This window comes from Pinus tabuliformis, chromosome 5_1 (genome assembly GCF_031772625.1).
Source record: "Pinus tabuliformis cultivar Carrire ecotype Pingquan chromosome 5_1, CPIR1, whole genome shotgun sequence".
In the NCBI taxonomy this organism is placed as follows: domain Eukaryota; kingdom Viridiplantae; phylum Streptophyta; class Pinopsida; order Pinales; family Pinaceae; genus Pinus; species Pinus tabuliformis.
Genome location: NC_142305.1, coordinates 193,896,887 through 193,917,635, shown reverse-complemented (window position 1 = coordinate 193,917,635; position 20,749 = coordinate 193,896,887). Strand labels below are relative to the sequence as shown.

Genomic DNA, 20,749 nt, shown 5'->3' with positions numbered 1-20,749 from the left:
ATCATAATAACTATGGTGTAGCTTGTGTCAAACTCTTGTATTTGTTTCCATATTCCAAATGGCTATTTGATTATTTTATTCCAAACAAAAGTATCTTATGAACTGCAACGTCCATCTTCACAAAAGCACATACAGCAAAAACATTTACAATTTACTATCGCGGAAGATGATCCAGCTTTATGTTGCCTTCCCATGTCATGAGGGGCTGTTTCATCATTTCAATCCAAAGCCACTCATGACACGGTTTCATCGTTTCAATCCAACGCATGAATTTTACAAGAACCGCAATGTCTTTGGAAGAGTATGCCCTGTGTAGTAGCTATTTTTAGAAAATTATTGTTTTAATGGATGATTCATATATAGGTGACTTTGCCCTCGACAAACTTGCCAACTACCTTGATTTGGTTGGTGTACTCAACATGAATAATGAAATTTCAATAAGGAAAAGGGGTGACAAGTTAGAAAAATGTACGCCAGCAGAAAACTATGGATATACAGGACAGTTTGTAAGACTCTCTACACCTATCAGAAACAGAATAGGAGATTGATTGCAAGTTGAGTCCCCAGTAAGCATGTGGTTGCAAATTTCCATCCAAAAGAAAGCTCAGCATTAACCACCCAATCACCATTGTGAATGCAACATTGGAGAAAAAAGGTACCTCTTGCAGGACAGCTGTACATTCAAAAAAGTGTGGAGATTCACCACAATACAAGACAAGGGCAGTCTTCAAATAAACATCTAATGGGAGGAACAGGTCATAAAAAGCAATTCAGAAAGTTGAAGAAGGATACTGAATAACAGGGATTCTTTGCAAAAACTGCAAAGCTAGTCTCAAAGAGGGTGAACCTTAATTAGCTAAAGAACTAGTTAGTAGGCCTCTGTTGTGCACGTTTCAGGCTATGCATACATGATAATAATAATATAGTTATCTCCTTATCAGTATTATGCATACAATTTCACCAAATAACTGCAATAAGAAAGTGTAAATTATGAAGTGAAAGGATAAAACAGTTATCGATCTCAGGTTTACCTCATCAACCAAATTGGGGAAAAACTTAAAAGTATTCCTGATAAAGCTACCATAGTGGGACTTACCTCTCTCTACTTCATCATCATCCAAATCGACATCACCACCCCTTGTCCCTTCCTCATCATCATCACCTTTTTTATTTAGACCGAGCCTACTTTTTCTTGCCTCTTCTTCATCCTCATCCTCCTCTCCTCTGTCAGAAACAACAGTATCATCATCATCATCATCACCCTTTTTGCGTCTACCCCCACCCCCACCACCGCCACCACCTTCAAACTTATCTACTTCACCAAATGCAGCAGCACCATTGTTTGCTGCTTTCATCATCCATCTTTGAAACCCATCAGCAGTCTTCCTACGGTTTTTCATTTTCTCCTCAGCTTCCTCCAAAGTAAGCTGCTTATACTGAGCCACTTTATTGAAGTTATACCTGTCAAAAAATAGTTCCAATTATAAACATAGATGTAGATCTAAATTGCCAATGAAAAATGGAATCTTGAACCATCACCGTATCCATGTGAAATCTGTATTAGAATTCCCTAATATACAATTCTTAGAAAGGTTGAAGTTCAACCAAAAGCAGATGTATGATGAGTACAAAAAGACTGTAACATTAATTCATACCATGAGCCAGCAGGAATGGCAAGAAACTCTTTCCCGTGCATCATCAATAGGTAGTAAGTTGCATGCTGTGCACCTTCAAGTTGGCCCTGATATTGTTGCTGACCTGACTCATCCTCCAATATCCACGGCTTATTTTTGTACTTTTCCTGAACCAATATAATATAGAAGATATATCAAACATAAGCACCTCACAGTACAAAATGTCAAAACCTAGTTATAGAGAAGTAGACGCCTTTTCAGTGCAACAGTGAGATGTATAACTCAACAAATCCAAGGTGCATTCTTATACCACTAAAACAATTCTGTTTCTATTCACATTGGCAGAGAAAAACATCCTTGGAGTCACTAATAATCAAAGACTTTCATCAAATCTTGTGGCAAAGGGGGCTACTAAAAATGAAATTAGATAAGGTAAAAAGTGTTACCCGTAAAGCATCTGTCAACTGCCGACCTTTTAGACCTTCTTTGTGTAGAGACCACTTAGCTTCGGAACCTTTCTTCTTAGAAAAAGCAGGTAAACCTTGAACAAATCTTCCAATGAAATAACTTTTATCACTAATGTTACTTGGCCGGACATTATATTCCTGCATATGATTCACAAGAAATGTAACCAAAGTTGAAAAAATAGCTTCCAAAGATCAATCAACCTTAATTTATAAGGTACATGTAAGTCCTTCGAAAGTATAAAGAAGCAAAGACAATGAGAAGCAATTATCACAAGTAATAATTTTCTCAACAGTATGTACAAAACAGTTTTCAACCACTTTTGATCTTGCATAGAAAAGATAGCGGATTCAACATCAAATGCTTGTGTAAACTGTATGAAATATTTATGCTAAAAGTGTTAGCTGCAGGAAAGATATCTATTGGACCACAGAAAAATCTTCCTATAGAATGACATCTATCTTACACGAATTAAGCGTGTGACTGGGACTCCACATTCAGAGCAAGCTGCTTGAGTCTCTGCCATAGATTTTCCACAAGCCAGACATAGCGTCATATGTTTACAGTTGCTTCCATATAAATCTGATGCAGTCCCACAGCCGCTGCATGATGATTTAAGCACAAGGTCCCCCGACATGACAGCTTTGACAACGAATTGCCTCAAAAGGTAGAATTAACAGAAATTCTGAAAGATGAGAAATGAATGACAAGAATGAGACATTTGAAATCCAAAATGGGTTATATCTTACATATAGGTAAAAAAGACTCTAGAATTTCTCACAGCCATCATATCTCCTTGACGAGTTAAACAAAATTATAGAAGACCAAAAAGGTGGCCAACATCTTGACACTGGACAGCTATGGTCTGCATCCAAAGAGTTGAAGAGGTTATATTACAGTCCAACTATATAACAGAGTACTCTCAGGCAAGACACAATTTTTTTAACAGTTGTGGAGTTAGAGTAGTCTGCTCTTGTCTTGCTTGGCCTTGTTGATGTATCGATGGATTTCTATGTACCCTATCAATAAAAAATGACTGCAAGGCAATGGCATAACACCGTACATGTGTAAACAAGATAAACATTTCCTTTAAGAAGATCAACAACTATAACACAGTAATCAAAACTACAGTCAAGACATGATTTAGTAGAGTTTGTAACAAAATCTGCATATGCTCGGTTTGCACTGACATTCTGTTCAAACATTAAAGTAATAAATAAATAAGCGAACAAATAAACAGGCAATTACTATAGGTCAAACACCGACAACAACCTCCACGACAATTACCCAGCGAAACATCGCCCAAAAATAGTGCAAACAAATGCTGCACTTTTTGAATTTACACCACCACAATACATGCATCCATAATCAGACTGGTCCCTTGTACAATGTACTATGACAAGAAGGTTGTCCAAAATACTCTACAAAACAAATATTACTGCAACTAGTACCAGAAATGGTTTGCTACAGCGCACAACATCAAAAACATAGCAGAGACATCCTCAAGCATGGCTTGGATATACAACAAACCATCAATCATAGGCTGGGAAACAGTCAAAATCAAAATAATAAAAATTAGAAAAATCAAAACCAACATGATTAAATAATAGCCATCGACCAATAAGAAGCCTACTCACTGTCCTAAATTAGTATGCAGTTTCCCAGGACTTGTGCAAGAGGGCTATCTGCTGGTTCTGAGGTGCCGCGAGAGGTGTAGGGTAAATAAATCAGTGGAAAAAAGAGAATGTAATAATTTGTTCACAATAGGCCCCTCCAACTGCGATTTAATCGCAAATTGGAACAGTTGTGAGGATAACCCAGGTTCAAATCCTGGTACACAAGGAACTTTATTGGAAAAAAAAACAAAAATAATATGTTTAAAGCAGACTCGACCTCGTCCTTTTCCTGGATGACTTAAAATGCATGTTATGTGACAGATAAAATAACCCGGTCTGTCAAATCTCAATGGTTGAAACAGTATTATTAATTCGGTAGTAATGTAAAACTAAACGCTAGCATTTTTAGACTCGTTCCAGAATTCACGATATTTATCCTTGCAGTCTCACTGAAAATTTCATGAATGCGTCCATTAACACCAAATTTCGCTCCGTCGTTCATCTCAACATAAATCTATAACGCATTTACTGAGCATATTTCATGATCATCAAAAACGTAAAATTATTCTTAAAACCCTAATTGAACTTGCACACCATTGGACGTATATGTTAATTGCGCCAGAAATTCTCAGCCTTACACTAATGTCATGAGGTTAATTCCTGCGGAGGTAGATGACAAATAGCACTGCAAGACACTGTCTAGGGATTCTTATGAAAAAAAATATCCTATAAAAATCTTGCTGTTGAAGTACATGAACTACAGCCAGGTGTACAGTAGTTCAGAAATTTCAGCTACGAATTCATCCCAAAAATGCAACTCATAAAACATCCTAACATATGCGGTTAAACACTCGCCAGTAGGAAATAGTTCAGCGAGTACCTGCTGAAGATTCAATACGAAGACCTCCAAGAGAAATCAAATCTCAATCCTACTTGCGAGGAGAGCAGAGTTTCAGGGATGAGAGAAATGAGGAATTGTATGACGAGAAAATTTCCCGGGGATCTTTGGCGTTATATATCTCTTAGGAACTCGAAAAGGGAACAGGTGGAGTCCTTTGAGCATAATTCATTTATTGGTGCTTTCTTCTTTTACGCTATGGAGGAATTACCAATAGTTTTTATGGAATGATAAAATAATATAATTAATCAATTAAAAATTAATTTTAATTACGTTGATAATTATGTTTATAATTTTTTTATTAGTGGTTGAATTTAGGTTTATGCGATTCATATCAAGTTTGTGAGAAAAATATTTAGGTGTAAATCACATGGAGTATTTGTCGATGCATTTCAAACCAACAAGTGTGGTTCATCGTGAGAACAAGTTGAAGAACCAAATTGTGCCTACATATTTAAATAGGGAGAGCAGATGTCCAATGCATTTCAAACCAACGAGTGTGGTTCATCGTGAGGACAATTTGAAGAACCAAATTGTGCCTGCATATTTAAATAGGGAGAGCAGATCGTCCAACGGCTAAAATTGACTAAAAACGACTATATTACGAAATAAAAAACTAAGAATTGACCAAAAAAAGGCTAGATTTGACTATTCAATTTTTAATTATATAATAATATTAAATTAATATTTTATTACTTATCATAAATTATTTAAGTAAAAAGTTAACAAAGTTTAAGTTAATATTTATATTTCAATTTTCTAGAAATAATATTTAAAACTATTATATTATTATAATAGTGTTATAGTATAATCTTATTATTATTGCTTTGTGTAACCAATAAATTTTAAAAGATCTATGGAATATGCGTAGGTAAGGATTAAACTAATATTACTTATATTTTAAATCACTTATTAGTCTAAAATGGGGAATATCTATATGATAAAATTCTATATTAATTAATATAAATTAAATAGAATCTTAATTATCATTATATTATGTATATTAGAAACTTCAAATTAGTTATGAAAAAGGAAAATCAATACTAAAAACTTTTTCTTTTATTAAAAGTAGTATTCATTTCATTATTCTAATCACCAATTGTTAAGGCATTAATATCAAGAAATCTAAGGAACCAGAATTATTAATTTAAAGGAATTAGAGTTTGAAATGATTTATTGTATTGTTATTAACAATATGATAGTGTTGCCCACGGGGCTTTGGATTGACGGTGAATGGGTGCATTGTTAAGGCACTCCTTGCGATAGGTCACCGGTTCAAATCCCCCGTGGGTACTTAGGTTAGTCTTAACTTAGAAAAAAAAACAATATGATAGTGTTATCATAATAATGTTTAATTAATTTTATTAATAAAGCCGTGAGCTTATAACATAAATTCCCTATTTAAATAAAATAACCCTGAAGAGGATCAAATGACTAAGCTTAGAAAAAGAGGGTTAGAGGATATCAAGGGGAAAAAACTAAAGAACAAGCAATTAAGAGGATGGCGGTGGGGGGGCAGGAAGGGGAGGAAACGACTAAGAGGCGAGGGCCGGGACCCGGCAACTACTAATCTTCCAGTCATCCTCTCTGTTGAGATTACTTGGTCTACTCTCAATTTCGATGGCTTCCCTAAATTTTCGATGATGGAACTGCGAAACTCTAGCAATAACATTGGCATCTTCAATACAAACATGATGTTTGGTCTTCTCTACATGCTCTGCTAGAGCGGAAGACTTGGTTCGCCTATGCTTAAGATCAGCTGCATGCTCACTAATCCTTTGATTAATGGAGCGTCCAGTCTCACCAATATAGGGGTCCCATAGGAACAAGGAATAATATAAACCCCCTTCATGTCCTTAGGGTCGATAGGATCCTTAATTGATCGGAGGGATTTACGAATGGTGTTAAGGGGTCTAAAGGTCGAGGGAACATTATGCTTCTTAAGAATTTTCGCAATCTTATCAGTGGTCCCTTGAACATAGGGAAGATGGACTCCTTGGACTCGTTCTTTAGGCTCTTTTTTAACAACCGAATTTTCGGAGGCTTTGAGAAAAGCCTTCTGACCTAGGTATCTGCTATAACCATTCTCGACAAAGACATTAAGGAGATAGGATTTCTCTTTCTCGAAGCTTTTATTATCAGAGACCCTTATGGCACGAGTAGTGAGAGTGTTGATAACGCCCAATTTTTGAGCCGGGAAATGATGGGAACTGGCATGAAGATAGTGCTCCGTATGTGTTTTCTTTGGAAACACTTGGTGGGAGAGGGAACCGTCCAAATTCTTAGAAATAAGAATATCAAGGAAAGGGAGGCAACCATCAACTTCTTGTTCCATGGTGAACTTTATGGCTGTGGATTGATTGTTGAGATGATGGAAGAAGAGATCCAATTCTTCTTGGCCATGAGACCAGATGATATTAGTGTCATCTACAAATCTTTTCCAAAGTTTAGGTAGGAGGCGGGTCGAGGATAGAGCTTTGGATTCAAAATCTCCCATAAAAAGATTAGCAACGACAGGGAATAGGGGTGAGCCCATGGCAACACCACAGGTTTGCTCAAAGAACTCGCCCTCAAAATTTTTTATTACACCAATAAAAGTGTTTGTATAGAAAAGATATCCGATTTTAATGAATATTAGGTCTATTTCCAAAATATATTTTAAAAATATATCATTTTTGTAATTGTTAAATAAAAAGTTTTTATTAAATTTATTAATGGGTAAAAAAAGTTGTTATTAAATTTATTAATCGAGGAATTACCAATAATTTTTATGGAATGATAAAATAATATAATTAACTAATTAAAAAATAATAATTATATTGATAAATATGTTTATAATCTTTTACTATCTTAATAAATGTATTTGTATGGAAAAGATATTGGTTCTATTTTCAAAATATATTTTAAAAAAATATTATTTTTTCTAATTATTAAATAAAAAGTTGTTATTAAATTTATTAATGGTTAATTATAAAGTTGTTATTAAATTTATTAAGTTATTTGTATTTTATAAATGAGGATATGTGATATTTTTTGTTATTAAAAGGTCTTTTTAGTTATGTAGTTTACTTCTAACTTTAAAATTTGTATTTTTTCAACGGGTTGCCACAATTGTCTTTCTTACTTATCTCGATGTCTCAAACCTCATATTCATTAACAATTTAACTGATATGACTATTCTAATTTAAGAATAAAAAAAAACAAAGTTATAATTGTAGGGAAAATTTTAGGAGTTAACCATGATATTCTTAACCCATGGTGTTCTTCTCTAATGTGGCATATTTAAGGTTAATAGTTAAATCAACCTAAATCTATCTTAACTTGGGATCTACCAAATGTGGAGAGGGATCAAATATCTTTTTACTCTAAAAGAGGTTTGTACCTCAAGAGAGAGACTTGATTCCATGTTAAGTTAAGATAAATCTAAACTAGTATTTAAAATAGGAAAAGTGTTTGGGGTTTTTTTGGCTTTTATAACATAGAAAAATAAATATAAACATAAAATTTAAAATAAAGTGGTTATAGAGAAGTTTCATGTTGAGTTTGACTAGTTAAAATTATGTTTTACTAAATTAACAACCCAAAATTTAAAGACATGTTGCATTTCTTTACAAATCTCATTATATGGCAATTAATGTATATGGTAATTAATAATGATTCTCCTCTTGAGGAATTGAGGCTTCTGTGATCCATATCAAGTTCTGAGAAGATTTTTCAGCGTAAACCACATTAGAATGCTTTTGTCAAGCATTCTAATATGATTTACGCCGAAAAATCTTCTCAGAAAATGATTCTCCTCGTTACTAATTGACCACTAAATTATGATATGTTTTGCTATTTTTTTTTGTAAGCTTGGCAGGACCTTCTTCATTTATTCATAAAATAAAAATAAAAAAACATATCACATCCTTGATCAAATAGTATGGTGGCCTCAATATGCCCAGTGGGAAACCATATCTGTTGGCCACCGTACTGTATTATAAGTCATCCAAAAAACAAAATAATTTAAGATTGCCTTTTAGAGCTAGATATGTTTGTGTGTCTTTATCCTATATAATATTTAAATATCTACAACATAGTATCAAAATCTACATATATTGCATTTTTACTTAACAAAAATAGAAAAACATACTAGACTAGACAAACTACTAATCATTAGAAGAGTCTACAAGAGTTGGATCTTTCGCGCTCGAGCCAGGTAATTATGTTTGAGGGAGGCATGGAATATGATTTTCGATACGGTTGAGGTGGGTATTTTGTTGTTGAATCTGAAATTGAATAAGTTGGAATTCGTTTTGAATTTCTGGAAGAACGGGGTATGTCTTTGCTGGAGCAACTGCAGGAGTGGACAGCTCTTGCTACAATTTTTTTCATGAGCCAATATAGGTAGACATTTTGTTTGTACTAGGTGGAATGACCTCTGGTATGCCTAGGGTCTAGTACCAACTCCAACCATTCCTCAACATCCAAATGTTCTTGTGATGCATATTGATTTAGGTTTGCTTCCCACCCATAAATAAGTTGGTGAATTTGTGGATGAGTGCCAGTTTGGTATGCTTAAGTTGTTGCATGAATGAGCCCAAATGTTGTTCTACAACCTCGACCTCAAGCAAGATGTGGTTGGGGCTGACTACCACCACTCTAAAGCCTCGCATGACAGCTCTGGCCCCAAGCCTCACCCGTCATGGTGCTTCTTCCAAACAAAGGTCGCGCCATACTAGGATTTCTCTTGCCACGGAAAAGAAACGGCACACAGAGATAACAACCCTTAGACCTTAGCTCAGTGCAGGTGGCAAAGTGATGAACCTGGAGTGTGTACCTGGGAATAACACCTAAAGGTATAGCACAGAAGAAATCCACAAACTATGACCAACTAACAAATAAAACAAACAATTTCCACCGAATATGATATGGGTGTACTAATAAAGGTTGACATCATCAATCCATGGCTCCTTGAGCCTTCGAAGAACCAAACACAAAGTCCATTCAAACATATACTCTCTCAGATAATCTCCTCGCATACTAACTAGCAAAAGAAACAAGAAGCCATGAAATAAAACCCACGCCCCCATGCATAGAATACAAAACGAATGCCATAACATAGACCCCAATTGCATACCCATCTATGAGAGTAAGATACCATAACCAATAGAGATAATTCAACTGAATTGAGGTTGTTCATCAGAAAAACCAACACCTTCCTTCCACAAATTTTGGTATGCAGACATTCTAGATCGAAATATTGTATGAGAAATTTGTTCCCCGCAAATTACCATAGAGAAATTAAGCAAAGGGGTCAGAAGGGGAAAAATCATATATAAGACATACTCATAGACACTAGCCACTTTATAACAGAAGGGAGTAGTTGTACCTAGTCGACTAGCTTCGGAAGGGACCATCAAGAGCGCACCTGAGACTCCCTCTACACTTGTAACCAAACTACCTATAATGCCTTCGGCTCAAGACCAACTCGCAACATAACATTCTAGGTTGGTGCTATCACACTAGTCTCACAAGAACCTCACAAATGCCAAAGGTTGGCGAGTGTGTGAGGGCCAAAACCAACATCCTCATCATCCTTTTGTCTTGGAATGCTAACCATAGCTTGGATCCCGAGGAGTCCATCTCGCCGCTCTCGCCCCAATCGGGGATAAGTTTTGCTATTTTTGGAAAATAGAAAAATAAATAAAATTAGATGAGGGAAATAAAAATAAAATAATACAACATAAACAATAAAAAAATTAGCTAATATTAAAAAAATTAGGATAACTTACTATGAATATAAAGAAGGATAATGTGAATATTAAAAGCATAACCAGAATTAAAAATTTAAGATAATTTTTGTATTATGTATAACCAAGTAAAACTATATTGATTATTTGCACAAAGTTGCTAGGTGTTGTACATGGGGGAGATGTTGTCACATAAATAACATCTAAATCAAGATGGAGGAGATGTTGTCACATAAACAACATTTAAAAAAATAAACCAATATATATCCATCTTAAACCTAAATGTTTCAAGCATAGATAGAGATCAAATGTCTTTTAGCAAGGAACTGCACTACAAATATTGAGTTCAATTACCTACAGTGCATCCTCTACCTCTCCTTCAAAGCCAACTTTTGCCACCCTCTCTTCTACCCTCATCCCTCCGAAGTACCAAAAATTATACAACTCCAACTCAAGTTATCTTGAGCTATTTTGCACCTCCGAGTCCATTTACGAGCTCCATCTCTCCCAATCCATTGTTTTCTTTGGAGAAAATGAAAATGAGAATGTTGTTTATGTGACAACATCTCCTCCATCTTAGTTTGGATGTTGTTTACGTGACAATATCTCTTCCATCTTGGTTTAGATGTTAATTATGTGACAACATCTCCTCCATCTTGGTTTAGATGTTATTTATGTGATAACATCTCCCATATATACAACACCTAACTACTTTGTGCAAATAATCAATATAATTTATTTTTAGACGTTAATTTATTCATGATGGTAATTTATTAATTATAAGAATTTTTTTATATGAAGAAGTGATTTATTTAATATAATAATTATTACTTCAATATGTCTTTAGTTTAGTGTTCTATGAACAACACTTTGAGATTAAAGAGGTTTTGCACAATCTTAGTTAATAAAATCTAACTGGGAGATGGCGGTATGTTGAGATATCTTGAGGCCTTCTAGAAAGGGATGTTTCCACTTAAAATTCAAATTAAGGAACTCTATGAGATACTTGTCTCAAGTTGAGTTGTTTGCCTCAGTGTTTTCTTTTCATTTCTAATTTGACAAAAATGACAAGTGATTCTATTAAATATGTGCTTGATTGCAACAAATACTCGGGGAATTCATTACATTGCCATTTTTCAATGGGATCTTCCATTGGGCTAATGATGAGATTCATGGAAGACATATCCCATTATTTTCCACAAATTATACTACTGAGTGTTGAAAAATGCAGCAATAAATTCCCAATTTGATTTTGCCTTTATTAAATTGAGAAAATTCAAAATTTCCACATCAGCAGACAGCTTGAATGTAGTTAACTTGTGTGACATGGTTTGTGTCACCCAACTTACTCAGTAAATTTGAGCCAAAGGAATTAGAGTTCAGTTAAATATGTGTGATTGTTAATTTGTAGCAATCAACATCAGTTATCTCAAGTTGTTTTCAGTTAAACTAGTTCCAACTGTTGGACGAACTAGTGAAGGTCAGTTGTGTAAGGGGACTTCAGGCAAACTCAGTGTTCATCCAGCTAACTAATCAATCAACCCAAAATAGCCAGTGCATGCAGAGAAATAGAGTTCCAGGTTTGTGGTGGAGATTCCAAGGTAGTGTAACATCAGTTGTAAACTAGTCTTGAGTGTACAGGTGTTGCATGCAGTCAGATGATCAACCTTAGGAATTACGCAATCCATTTTGGAGAAATTCCTAAATAATAGGGCCTAATTTCTCAAGGAATTATGTAAGGAAATAGGGGCTCAAGCAGAGGCAAAAATTGACTGAGTCTGGGTCAAAGCTTCTCAGTGAACAAAGAGATAGGTTATTCACTTGCAGGTTGTGCTCAGTTGAGCAAAGCAATTATAATACATCTTTATTCATCATATTAATGCAAGCATGCAAGGGTTTTTTTAGCAGATTGCTTTCCCCTGGAAAAATTTTGTGTGCATGTGTGTCATTTCTTATTGCATGTTTGAATTTTTTGTTCTAAATTGTGAATGGAGTTCCAAAGTAGTAGAGTAGGTTTGTGTCTTGTGATTTTGATAAAAACTTCAAGAGCAGTTGCAAATCTACACCATAATTTATACATTGAGTCCTTTTACATGGTTACAAGAGTAAATTCTTACATATTGTGAGCGTAAGAGGAGGAAAAAGCAATACATCATGTTATTTGGAAGGCTTTTAGAGCAGGGAATCCATGCGTAGTTGGGATCTTAAGGCCAAGTTAGAATTTGTTTCGCATTCTCTCTTTTCTTTATTGGATTTCCTACCACTTGTGAGAGGTGATTCCACTCCCTTTGAGGAGATGGATTTTTTAGCGTTGCCTTTAGTGCATGATTTTTGTTTGATCTTCTCTAATTGTCATAACTTCCTGGTAAATCTTTGGGGAACAATTATTCACCTCTGCAAAGAGAGGAGGGCATAAATTCCAATGCTCTTTTCTCAAAATTTGACTCTGGACCTAGAGGGTCGACATGTGAAGGGGACTGTTCATTGTCCACCAACATCTTTGTATTTCATTAACCCTGATTTGGGGTTTCATCCATAGGGGTATCTTCTTCTTGTTCTGGATCTTAAAGAGCCTCAAAAGAGTTTTTATTAATGGAAGGTCCTATGATTGGATCTGCTTCGGTAGGTTTCTTTGGAGTTGCAACCTTTTTTTGTTGATTGCTTCTTCGCTTTTTGTGTTGGCTAGACACTAGCTTCTTTAAAAACATGGGCTTGGGCCTCCTTGTCTCTTTTCTAATGGGGGCAGTTTTTAGCGAAGTGCCCATGAGAATGACAATTAATGCACTTGAAAGGAATCTACTCATATTCCAATTGTTGAATATGACTCCATTCTCCTAGATTTATCCTTAGGGCCTCCGATAAGCCTTCATTGAGGTTGACTTCCACATATATACGAGCACAAGAAAATTGACCTCTTTTTGGTTTTGCTTTATCCAAATAGCGACCTAGCTTGTTTCCGATGTCTTTTAGTGCATCAGGCACCCAAAGATGAAGAGGGAAGTTAGCAACTGATCCCACACTAACACAGTAGTAATATTACAATCTAGGTTGAAATCCAAAGTCCAAGGAATAATAAAGAGACCTCTAGACCCGATGAAATACTAACTTGATCTAAAAATGAAATCTCTTTCCATTTTATTGGGAAATAAAAAGACATAAAAGCCTCTTCGTATTGTAAAGAAAGTTACTTGACCTTGAAGCTTAGGAGCACGTTGTTTTGCAATCCAGGATTCCACAAATTTTAGGTTCGGCCACAAGCCCATAAACTTGTTGACCAATGCTTTTTCTCCAAGGGCTAAGTCTCTCTTACATGGATCTGAAAGAGAGAGTTCCACCACAAGGATCTCAGTTAGTTTCTTCACAATCTTTTTTGGGTGAGAAGAATATATCTAAGGCTTTTGGGCCTTCACTAGGGCTCTAAATGCAACCTCTCCCTCCATGGCACAAACTCACCAACAAAGAGGAAATGAGCATGTAAAAATATTATCGTCGCTAGGGAACAAATGACGCAAACCTAATATGCATACCCACACAGGTTGCAAACGATAGGCGATGTGATAGCTTCAAATGGGGCGGTGATAATCCAAGCATTGATGCAACAACAATGACAACTTCAGCCTAAACAGACAACAATTCAGGTCTTCATAGGGGAGAGAAGAATTGCAACAGTCAATTGGGGAAACCCTAGCCACAATTGAGCAGGTCCGGAGGATTCCATTTTCTAGGTATTACCACAAGACTCTACAACATTACCCCCTTCCATGTTTAAAGTTCCCTGAGTGTTTTCAGCCATGCTAGGCCTTAAATAATTTATGTTTTGTTATGGATTTAAAAAGGATTGTGAGGTGTATTGAGTTCAATAATTTGGTGCTTCACGTTGTTATTAGGGCTTTCAATATCATGTAAAAATACACAATAGGAGGCCTTAGTCTTAGAGTGCATGAATTTGAGCTCCTTTATCAACTCCTCCATGGAGAATTTCTAGTGCTTTTATATATTGTGTTTGATTTTTTGGGAATTTTATTTAGGTGTGTCATACAATATAATGGGCCTTTTAATGACCTTTCTAATTGGTCATAAAGACAACCAAAAGTCTACATTTAATTATCAACTAAGGCTCCTATGGAACTTTCAAAATTTCATGCACTTTTTATGTTAATCAAGGGGTAAGATATTGAGATGCTTTCATAAGTCACCAAAAGAAATCCACACCACACTTACAATCCAAAACCACTCTTCTAGGAATGCAAAGAGCACATTTTGGCAGGAAATTAAACACACTTGCAAGAAAGTATATCAATAGTTTGAGAACCTCTTACTGGTGTTATATGTGTTCCTCTTCTATTTGAACCTTTATAGTCCCTTTCAAGGGTGATGTGATGGATGGAGGATATCCACAAAGTGCCATAAATGGTGACATTTTTAATAAAGTATGGAAGGATGTGTTGTACCACCATTCTACCAAGTGTAACCATTTGACCCATTATGTCTATTTATCATATGCAAATCAACGTAGATATCTTTCTAAACATTTATTCCCAATCTCAGTTTTCCCATAACACTGAGGATGGTAAGATGAGTTGTAAGCCAATTTAGTACCCAAATAAGAAAATAATTTAGTCCAAAAATTTCCAAGCAAGAATTGGATCTCTGTCACTTACAATAATAATTGGTATTTTGGGATTGTTTCCATGAATTATTTTTGCCATAATACTTGATTTAAAAGGATGAGAAACAGAACAAAAGTGGGCATGGACATACTTTGTCATTCGATCTACCACCACCATAATGGCACTCTTTCCTTTATATTTGGGTAAACATGTAATAAAATCCATTGAAACGTCTTCCTAACATTGTCTTCTTATGGCTAATGGTTGAAGGAGCCATGGGGTCTTGATAGTCTCTCATATATTTTTTTTGGCATATCACACATTTCTCCACAAAGTTTTGCACATCTACTTTAAGACCTTCCTGGAAAAAAGTATTTCTTGATCCTATGGCATGTCTTCAAGAACCCTGAATGTCCTCCTATAAGAGAAGTGTGTAACTCCAATAGGACCTTCATTTTGAGTTGAGAATTCTTACATAAGTATAAGTTGTTATCTCTCCTCCCATATTTACCCTCTCTTACAAGTTCTCCAAGGTAAACATGAGATGAGTGTTACTATGATAGACCGACCTCCAAGTTCCAATTTTGGAAGTGAGTTCGATAAACTAACAGCAAATTGACATCCCACAAGGGCTACAGATCACTTAAGAGCTTGCAAACCACTCCATGTGATCAATCCCTAAGTTGGAACTCTTTTTCACATAGTTTACCCTCCAAGCGCACCAACAATACTACATGCATGCAGTTGGAAGGCTATAACCGCACTCGCAAGCTTGCTTGCATGCAGTTATGACCCAATTTCCCCAGTTCAGTGCATGTGATCATGAGATCTATGCCACTTTTTCAAGCAAGCCTCCAGAACACTGCCCATAACTGCCTGTAACTTTATAGAATCATGATTAAGATGACAACAATGCCAAACATTCAAACTTGAACAAGCTCTTTACCAAAACATGCCTAGTACACAACATACATTTCGTCAAACACATGGTAAACATGAAAACTATAGGTCATGACTGCATATATGATCATAAACTTCTAAATTTAATCTAAGAATCACCAAGAAGTCTCCAATCCCTCTTTAACTAGCTGCAACAACACTTTCTAGTCCATGCATTCATCAACCATATAGTAACTTAACACATCATGAATAAGAGCCATACTTAGCGCACATCATATAACTAGGAATATAACCAACATATAACCAAAATAGAGACGATAAAAAATTAGTCATAATGTCAACGTGATGACCAATACAAGAGCTCATAGATCCCAATAGGAAAACAACTCTTATTAACATATGAAAATGCCAACCAAGTAAGGGACTTCCACGTACCACTCGACCATAGATTGGGTTGAACCAAATCTCTCTTTCAACCAATCACGCTCGTGCCATATTCCAAGCATGAGTGTGAGGTCATAAGGGTTAAACCAAAACAAAACCAACCAGGGATTCCAGAGGCCAAACGACCTCAACCCTCAACCACAGTGATCTCACCTATATGGTCTATAAATCACTAACATCAACCAGATTGGTCTCTACAAAAGTTGTCCAAGGCTACAATGACTAGTAACGCAAGCCACAGCTGAATCAGGGCTCCAAAGAATTTGTTCCAACTTGTAGCTCCAGGGACTAATAACTCAATCCACAAGGCTCCAAAGTGTTTGTTCCAACCCATAGCCATAGGGAACCTAAGAACCAATCAGAGAAACAAGTGGGAAACCCACAACACCATGGTTATCTAGGAAATGGCAAGGCAAGACTAAAACCGTTGTCAATCTAGACAAATCTCCATTCTAATGACAAAACATAACCAAGGAACCACATGTATATACCATGCATCCAGAAATCAACAATGAAATCACACATGCAACTTGTTACCTGCAAAGTATCCATGTTGTAGTTGTTGATACAACTTTTCTCTTGCGCTCCCTTACTTTTCTTTGTTTTCTTTCTCCAATCCAAGTGAATGGTAGAATGCTCCAAGAATGCTCCAAGTGTGCAAGAGTATGAGAGATTGAGAAACTAGAAGAAGAGAACTAAAAGTGAATTGAAAAAAGTTGTGAATTGTTTCTTTGATACCTTTTTATTATTGATGTCTCCTTTTTCTTCATTCTCCTTCATTTTTCCTCTAATTTCCCTTGCATGAAAATTTGTGTCTCTTCACCTTCTTTTTCTCCTATTTCTCTTTATTTTCATAATTAAATGTCATTTATTGCCTCTTTGCATTTGCCATTTTCCATAGCCATTATTATTCCATAAGTGATGGCCACTATAATATTTGCCCACCATTCAGCTTGGAATACTTATCCCATGACCTTGGTCTTATTTTATTTACATGGAAAATCAACTTGGGGTTGTTACAAACCCCTCCCACTTGGGGGAACATTGTCCTCGGTGTTTAATGACACTTATAACCAACAAAACATGCTACCCATCGAGCTTTATAGCACAACTCGATGCAACATTTACATCATACCAAACTGTTGGAACCATGAACATCACACTACTTATTGGACATTTATAACACAACTCGTTTCAATATTTACAATACACATATGCATATGAAAATATATAAACAAATCATATAAACCAACACATCTGCTCAACTAGGAAATAAGGAAGGATACAAAGCCTGCATATGATCAACGATATCCCATGTAGCTTCATCGGGCCCAAAGTGTTTCCACTGCACTTTAACTTGCTTTATTGCTTAATTCTGGAGCATGAGTTGTTTCCATTGTAAAATGCACTATGGCTCTAGTTCGAACTCTCCCTTTGGTTCCACCTGCAATATAGAGCAATCAATCACATTATCAACATCCTACACATATCTCTTAAGCAATGAAACATGGAAAACATCATGGACTTTCACTATTAGCACTAGTGCAAGTCAATAGGCCATTGGTCCAATCCTCTCAAGGATCTTGAAAGGCCCACAATACTGAGGTTCCAGCTTGGCACATGATCTAATCCTCAAGGAGCTCCTCTTGGGATTGATGCACAAGTACACATGCTCCCCAACCTAAAACTCCTTGAATGCTCTATGTTGGTCTGCATAACTCTTTTGCATGTCCTGTGTTGCCTTTAAATTATTCTTAATAACTTGCATCTCCTACTCCATCTCAACCATCATATCTGGTCCAATCAGCACCATGTTCACTAGATCACTCCAGCTGATAAGAGTATTATAAGTCTACCCATAAAGAGCCTCAAATGGAATCATCTTCAAGGACTCTTGATACCCATTCTTATATGCAAACTATACCAGTGGAAGATACTCCTACCACTTCATTTGATGATGCATGACATACATCCTCAAAATATCCTCAAGAATCATGTTAACCCTCTCTGTATGTCATCCTATCTATGGATGATAAGTTGTGTTGAAGGCTAACTTTGTCCCCAATCCTACAAACAACTCCTTCCAAAACCTGGAAGTGAACTTGTCATCTCTATCAGATATGATATTCTTGGGAACACCATGCAACCTTACTATCTCCCTTATGAAGATTTGAGCGACCTCACTAGCTGAATAAGCAGACTTCATTACAATTAAATGAGTTACCTTGTTGAACCTGTCAACCAAAACCATGATGGAATCATGTTGCTTCGATGTCATCAACAAACTTGTAATGAAATTCATGGAAATGACCTCCCATTTCCATTCTAGAATCGGAATAGGTTGTAATAAACCAGCTAGGTGCTTACACTTAGTCTTCACCTCAACCACCTATTTATTCAATTTTGGCCAATGATAAAACTTCTTAACAACCGTCAAAGTCTTTTGATATCACGGGTGGCCTAAATATGGCTTGACATGAAACTCCCTCAAGATAAGATGTTTGAGCTCACTGTTGTCCGACACATAAACCATGTTCATGAATCTGACCAAGCCATCTGCCAAGGGGTGATACTCCTCATCCCTATCACCTTCACCCTGCTACTACAATCTTTACTTCAGTTGTTGGTACTTGTCATCCTGATGCCCTACATGCAAGACCTGCTCCTGTAAATCTGTCCTAAATGAACTCATCGCTGAAATATGATTCACCTACACTCTTCTACTAAGAGCATCTACAACTATGTTCTCATTTCCCTTGATGTACATGATCTCAAACTTAAACTCATTAATGGTAGCAACCATCTAGCTTGTTTGAAATTCAGATTGGGTTGGTTAAAGAAGTACCCCAATCCACTATGATCACTCATAAAAACAAACCTCTTGCCAAGAAGATAATGTCTCCACATCTTCAATGCATGAATGATAGCTTCCAACTCAAGATCACGAGTCACATAGTTCTTCTCGTGCTCATTCAACTTCCTTGACTCATAACATACCACCTACCCTTCCTGTATCATGACTCCACCAAGTCCTTCCTTACAAGCATCTATACAAAACACAAATTCCTTACCAGGATCTGCATTCTTCAAAACTAAATCATTTGTAAGCAAATGCTTCAACTACTCAAAACTAGTTGTACAATCCTCAATCCATTCAAAATTCTTCCCTTTTCTCTGCAAAGATGTAATAGGATAGTGTTGAAGCCCCGGAACTCAGGTCTACAACAAGGGGGATACCCACCCGGTCCGGACCTTGGTTAGCAACTCCTTTTCCGTTTGGTATAGTGGGTATGACTGGGGATATGGGACCAGTTTCCCAATTTATGTGTGTGTGTGTGTGAAGGACTGATATTTCTCTTTCTAACAATTTCTAAATGGAATACTTTTATTCTAATTCTAATCTAATAATATAGAAATTTTATTCTAATAAGCAGAAACATCTAAGTCTACACTAACTCGGGGTGTAATCCTTTCGTTATGCGATCTAAAATGATTTCAAATAACAACTGGTAATAAAGATCATTCAACTGTTATGAGAAAAGAATTCAATAAGGATGAACCACTTCATATAAAAAGTTAGACGAAACAGTTGTGAAAAAACATATCGCATAATAAACTACTCATACATTAAGCATAAATAAATAGCTATCACCATACAAAAGTGCCAAATGATAACTCAAGCATTCATGCATCAATATATAAACAACTGAACATGAATATCACTTTAACACAAAGGCAGAAATAGTTAAGAGATAGAAGTACCATTTATAACTAGTCCTACTCATGAGCTTCAAGTGATAATGATTTATCTCTTCTTGATCTAACATCCACTAAGAGTACAAAAGTGCAACATTAGTAGCAGATATCAAATGCAAATATCAATAAATCATGTTCCATTCATTCATCAAAACCTCCTCAGAGGGTACAAAAGTTCATGCTTTAGGGATAAGTTTTTGACAAATTTCAGGACCCTTCTCTAAATGCATGAGAAGGGTTTAAATACTACTAACTAAATCTAAAAATAACTTGTTACAAAAATGTAGGATGCAGTTTAAACGACCGTCCTCATTTCAGGCAAAAATAAAACAAAATTAAAACTACTTCTGTATATGCTCCTTGAAATCGCACGCATTCAGCATCTGTTCGAGAAGAGTCGACTGGCCGACTTCCGACTTTAGCCGATCTGAGAAAACAGAATCGGCGAGAGCTGGTGCCATCTTCTCAGTAGAATTGATGATGCACTTGAGAGTCATCCACTGGCTGTGTGGTTTTACCAAGTACATCCAGTAAGAATCCCAATTTAACTTGGTTAACCTTTGGATTGCTTCTGCCTTTTCTTGAGCCTTTTGCTTCCAGTCTGTTTGTAGTTGCTTTATTGCAATTTTTTTTGGGGCTTGCAGGTGACTGAGCAATTAGAAACTTTCCTTTTCGAGAAGTTTTTCTCAGCGAT

The 20,749-nt window shown here is 36.0% G+C and overlaps 1 protein-coding gene across 2 annotated transcripts in view; it reads right to left on the bottom strand.

Annotated features, from left to right (window-relative positions):
- LOC149164059 (transcription initiation factor IIF subunit alpha-like) overlaps positions 1-4,756 on the bottom strand; it is a 50,777-nt gene extending 46,021 nt beyond the window's left edge. The window contains exons 1-5 of one of the 2 annotated variants that reach the window (XM_089431944.1): positions 4,596-4,756; positions 2,566-2,784; positions 2,081-2,239; positions 1,656-1,801; positions 1,097-1,461 (exon numbers count right to left, since the gene is read on the bottom strand). In XM_089431944.1, coding sequence (XP_089288070.1) covers positions 1,097-1,461; positions 1,656-1,801; positions 2,081-2,239; positions 2,566-2,736 — 841 coding nt within the window. In that variant the 5' untranslated portion in view covers positions 2,737-2,784; positions 4,596-4,756. Of the gene's footprint in view, positions 1-1,096; positions 1,462-1,655; positions 1,802-2,080; positions 2,240-2,565; positions 2,785-2,880; positions 2,947-4,595 lie in introns of those variants that run through there. The other variant, XM_089431945.1, reaches the window with a different exon arrangement.
- Between the last annotated feature and the right edge of the window lie 15,993 nt (positions 4,757-20,749).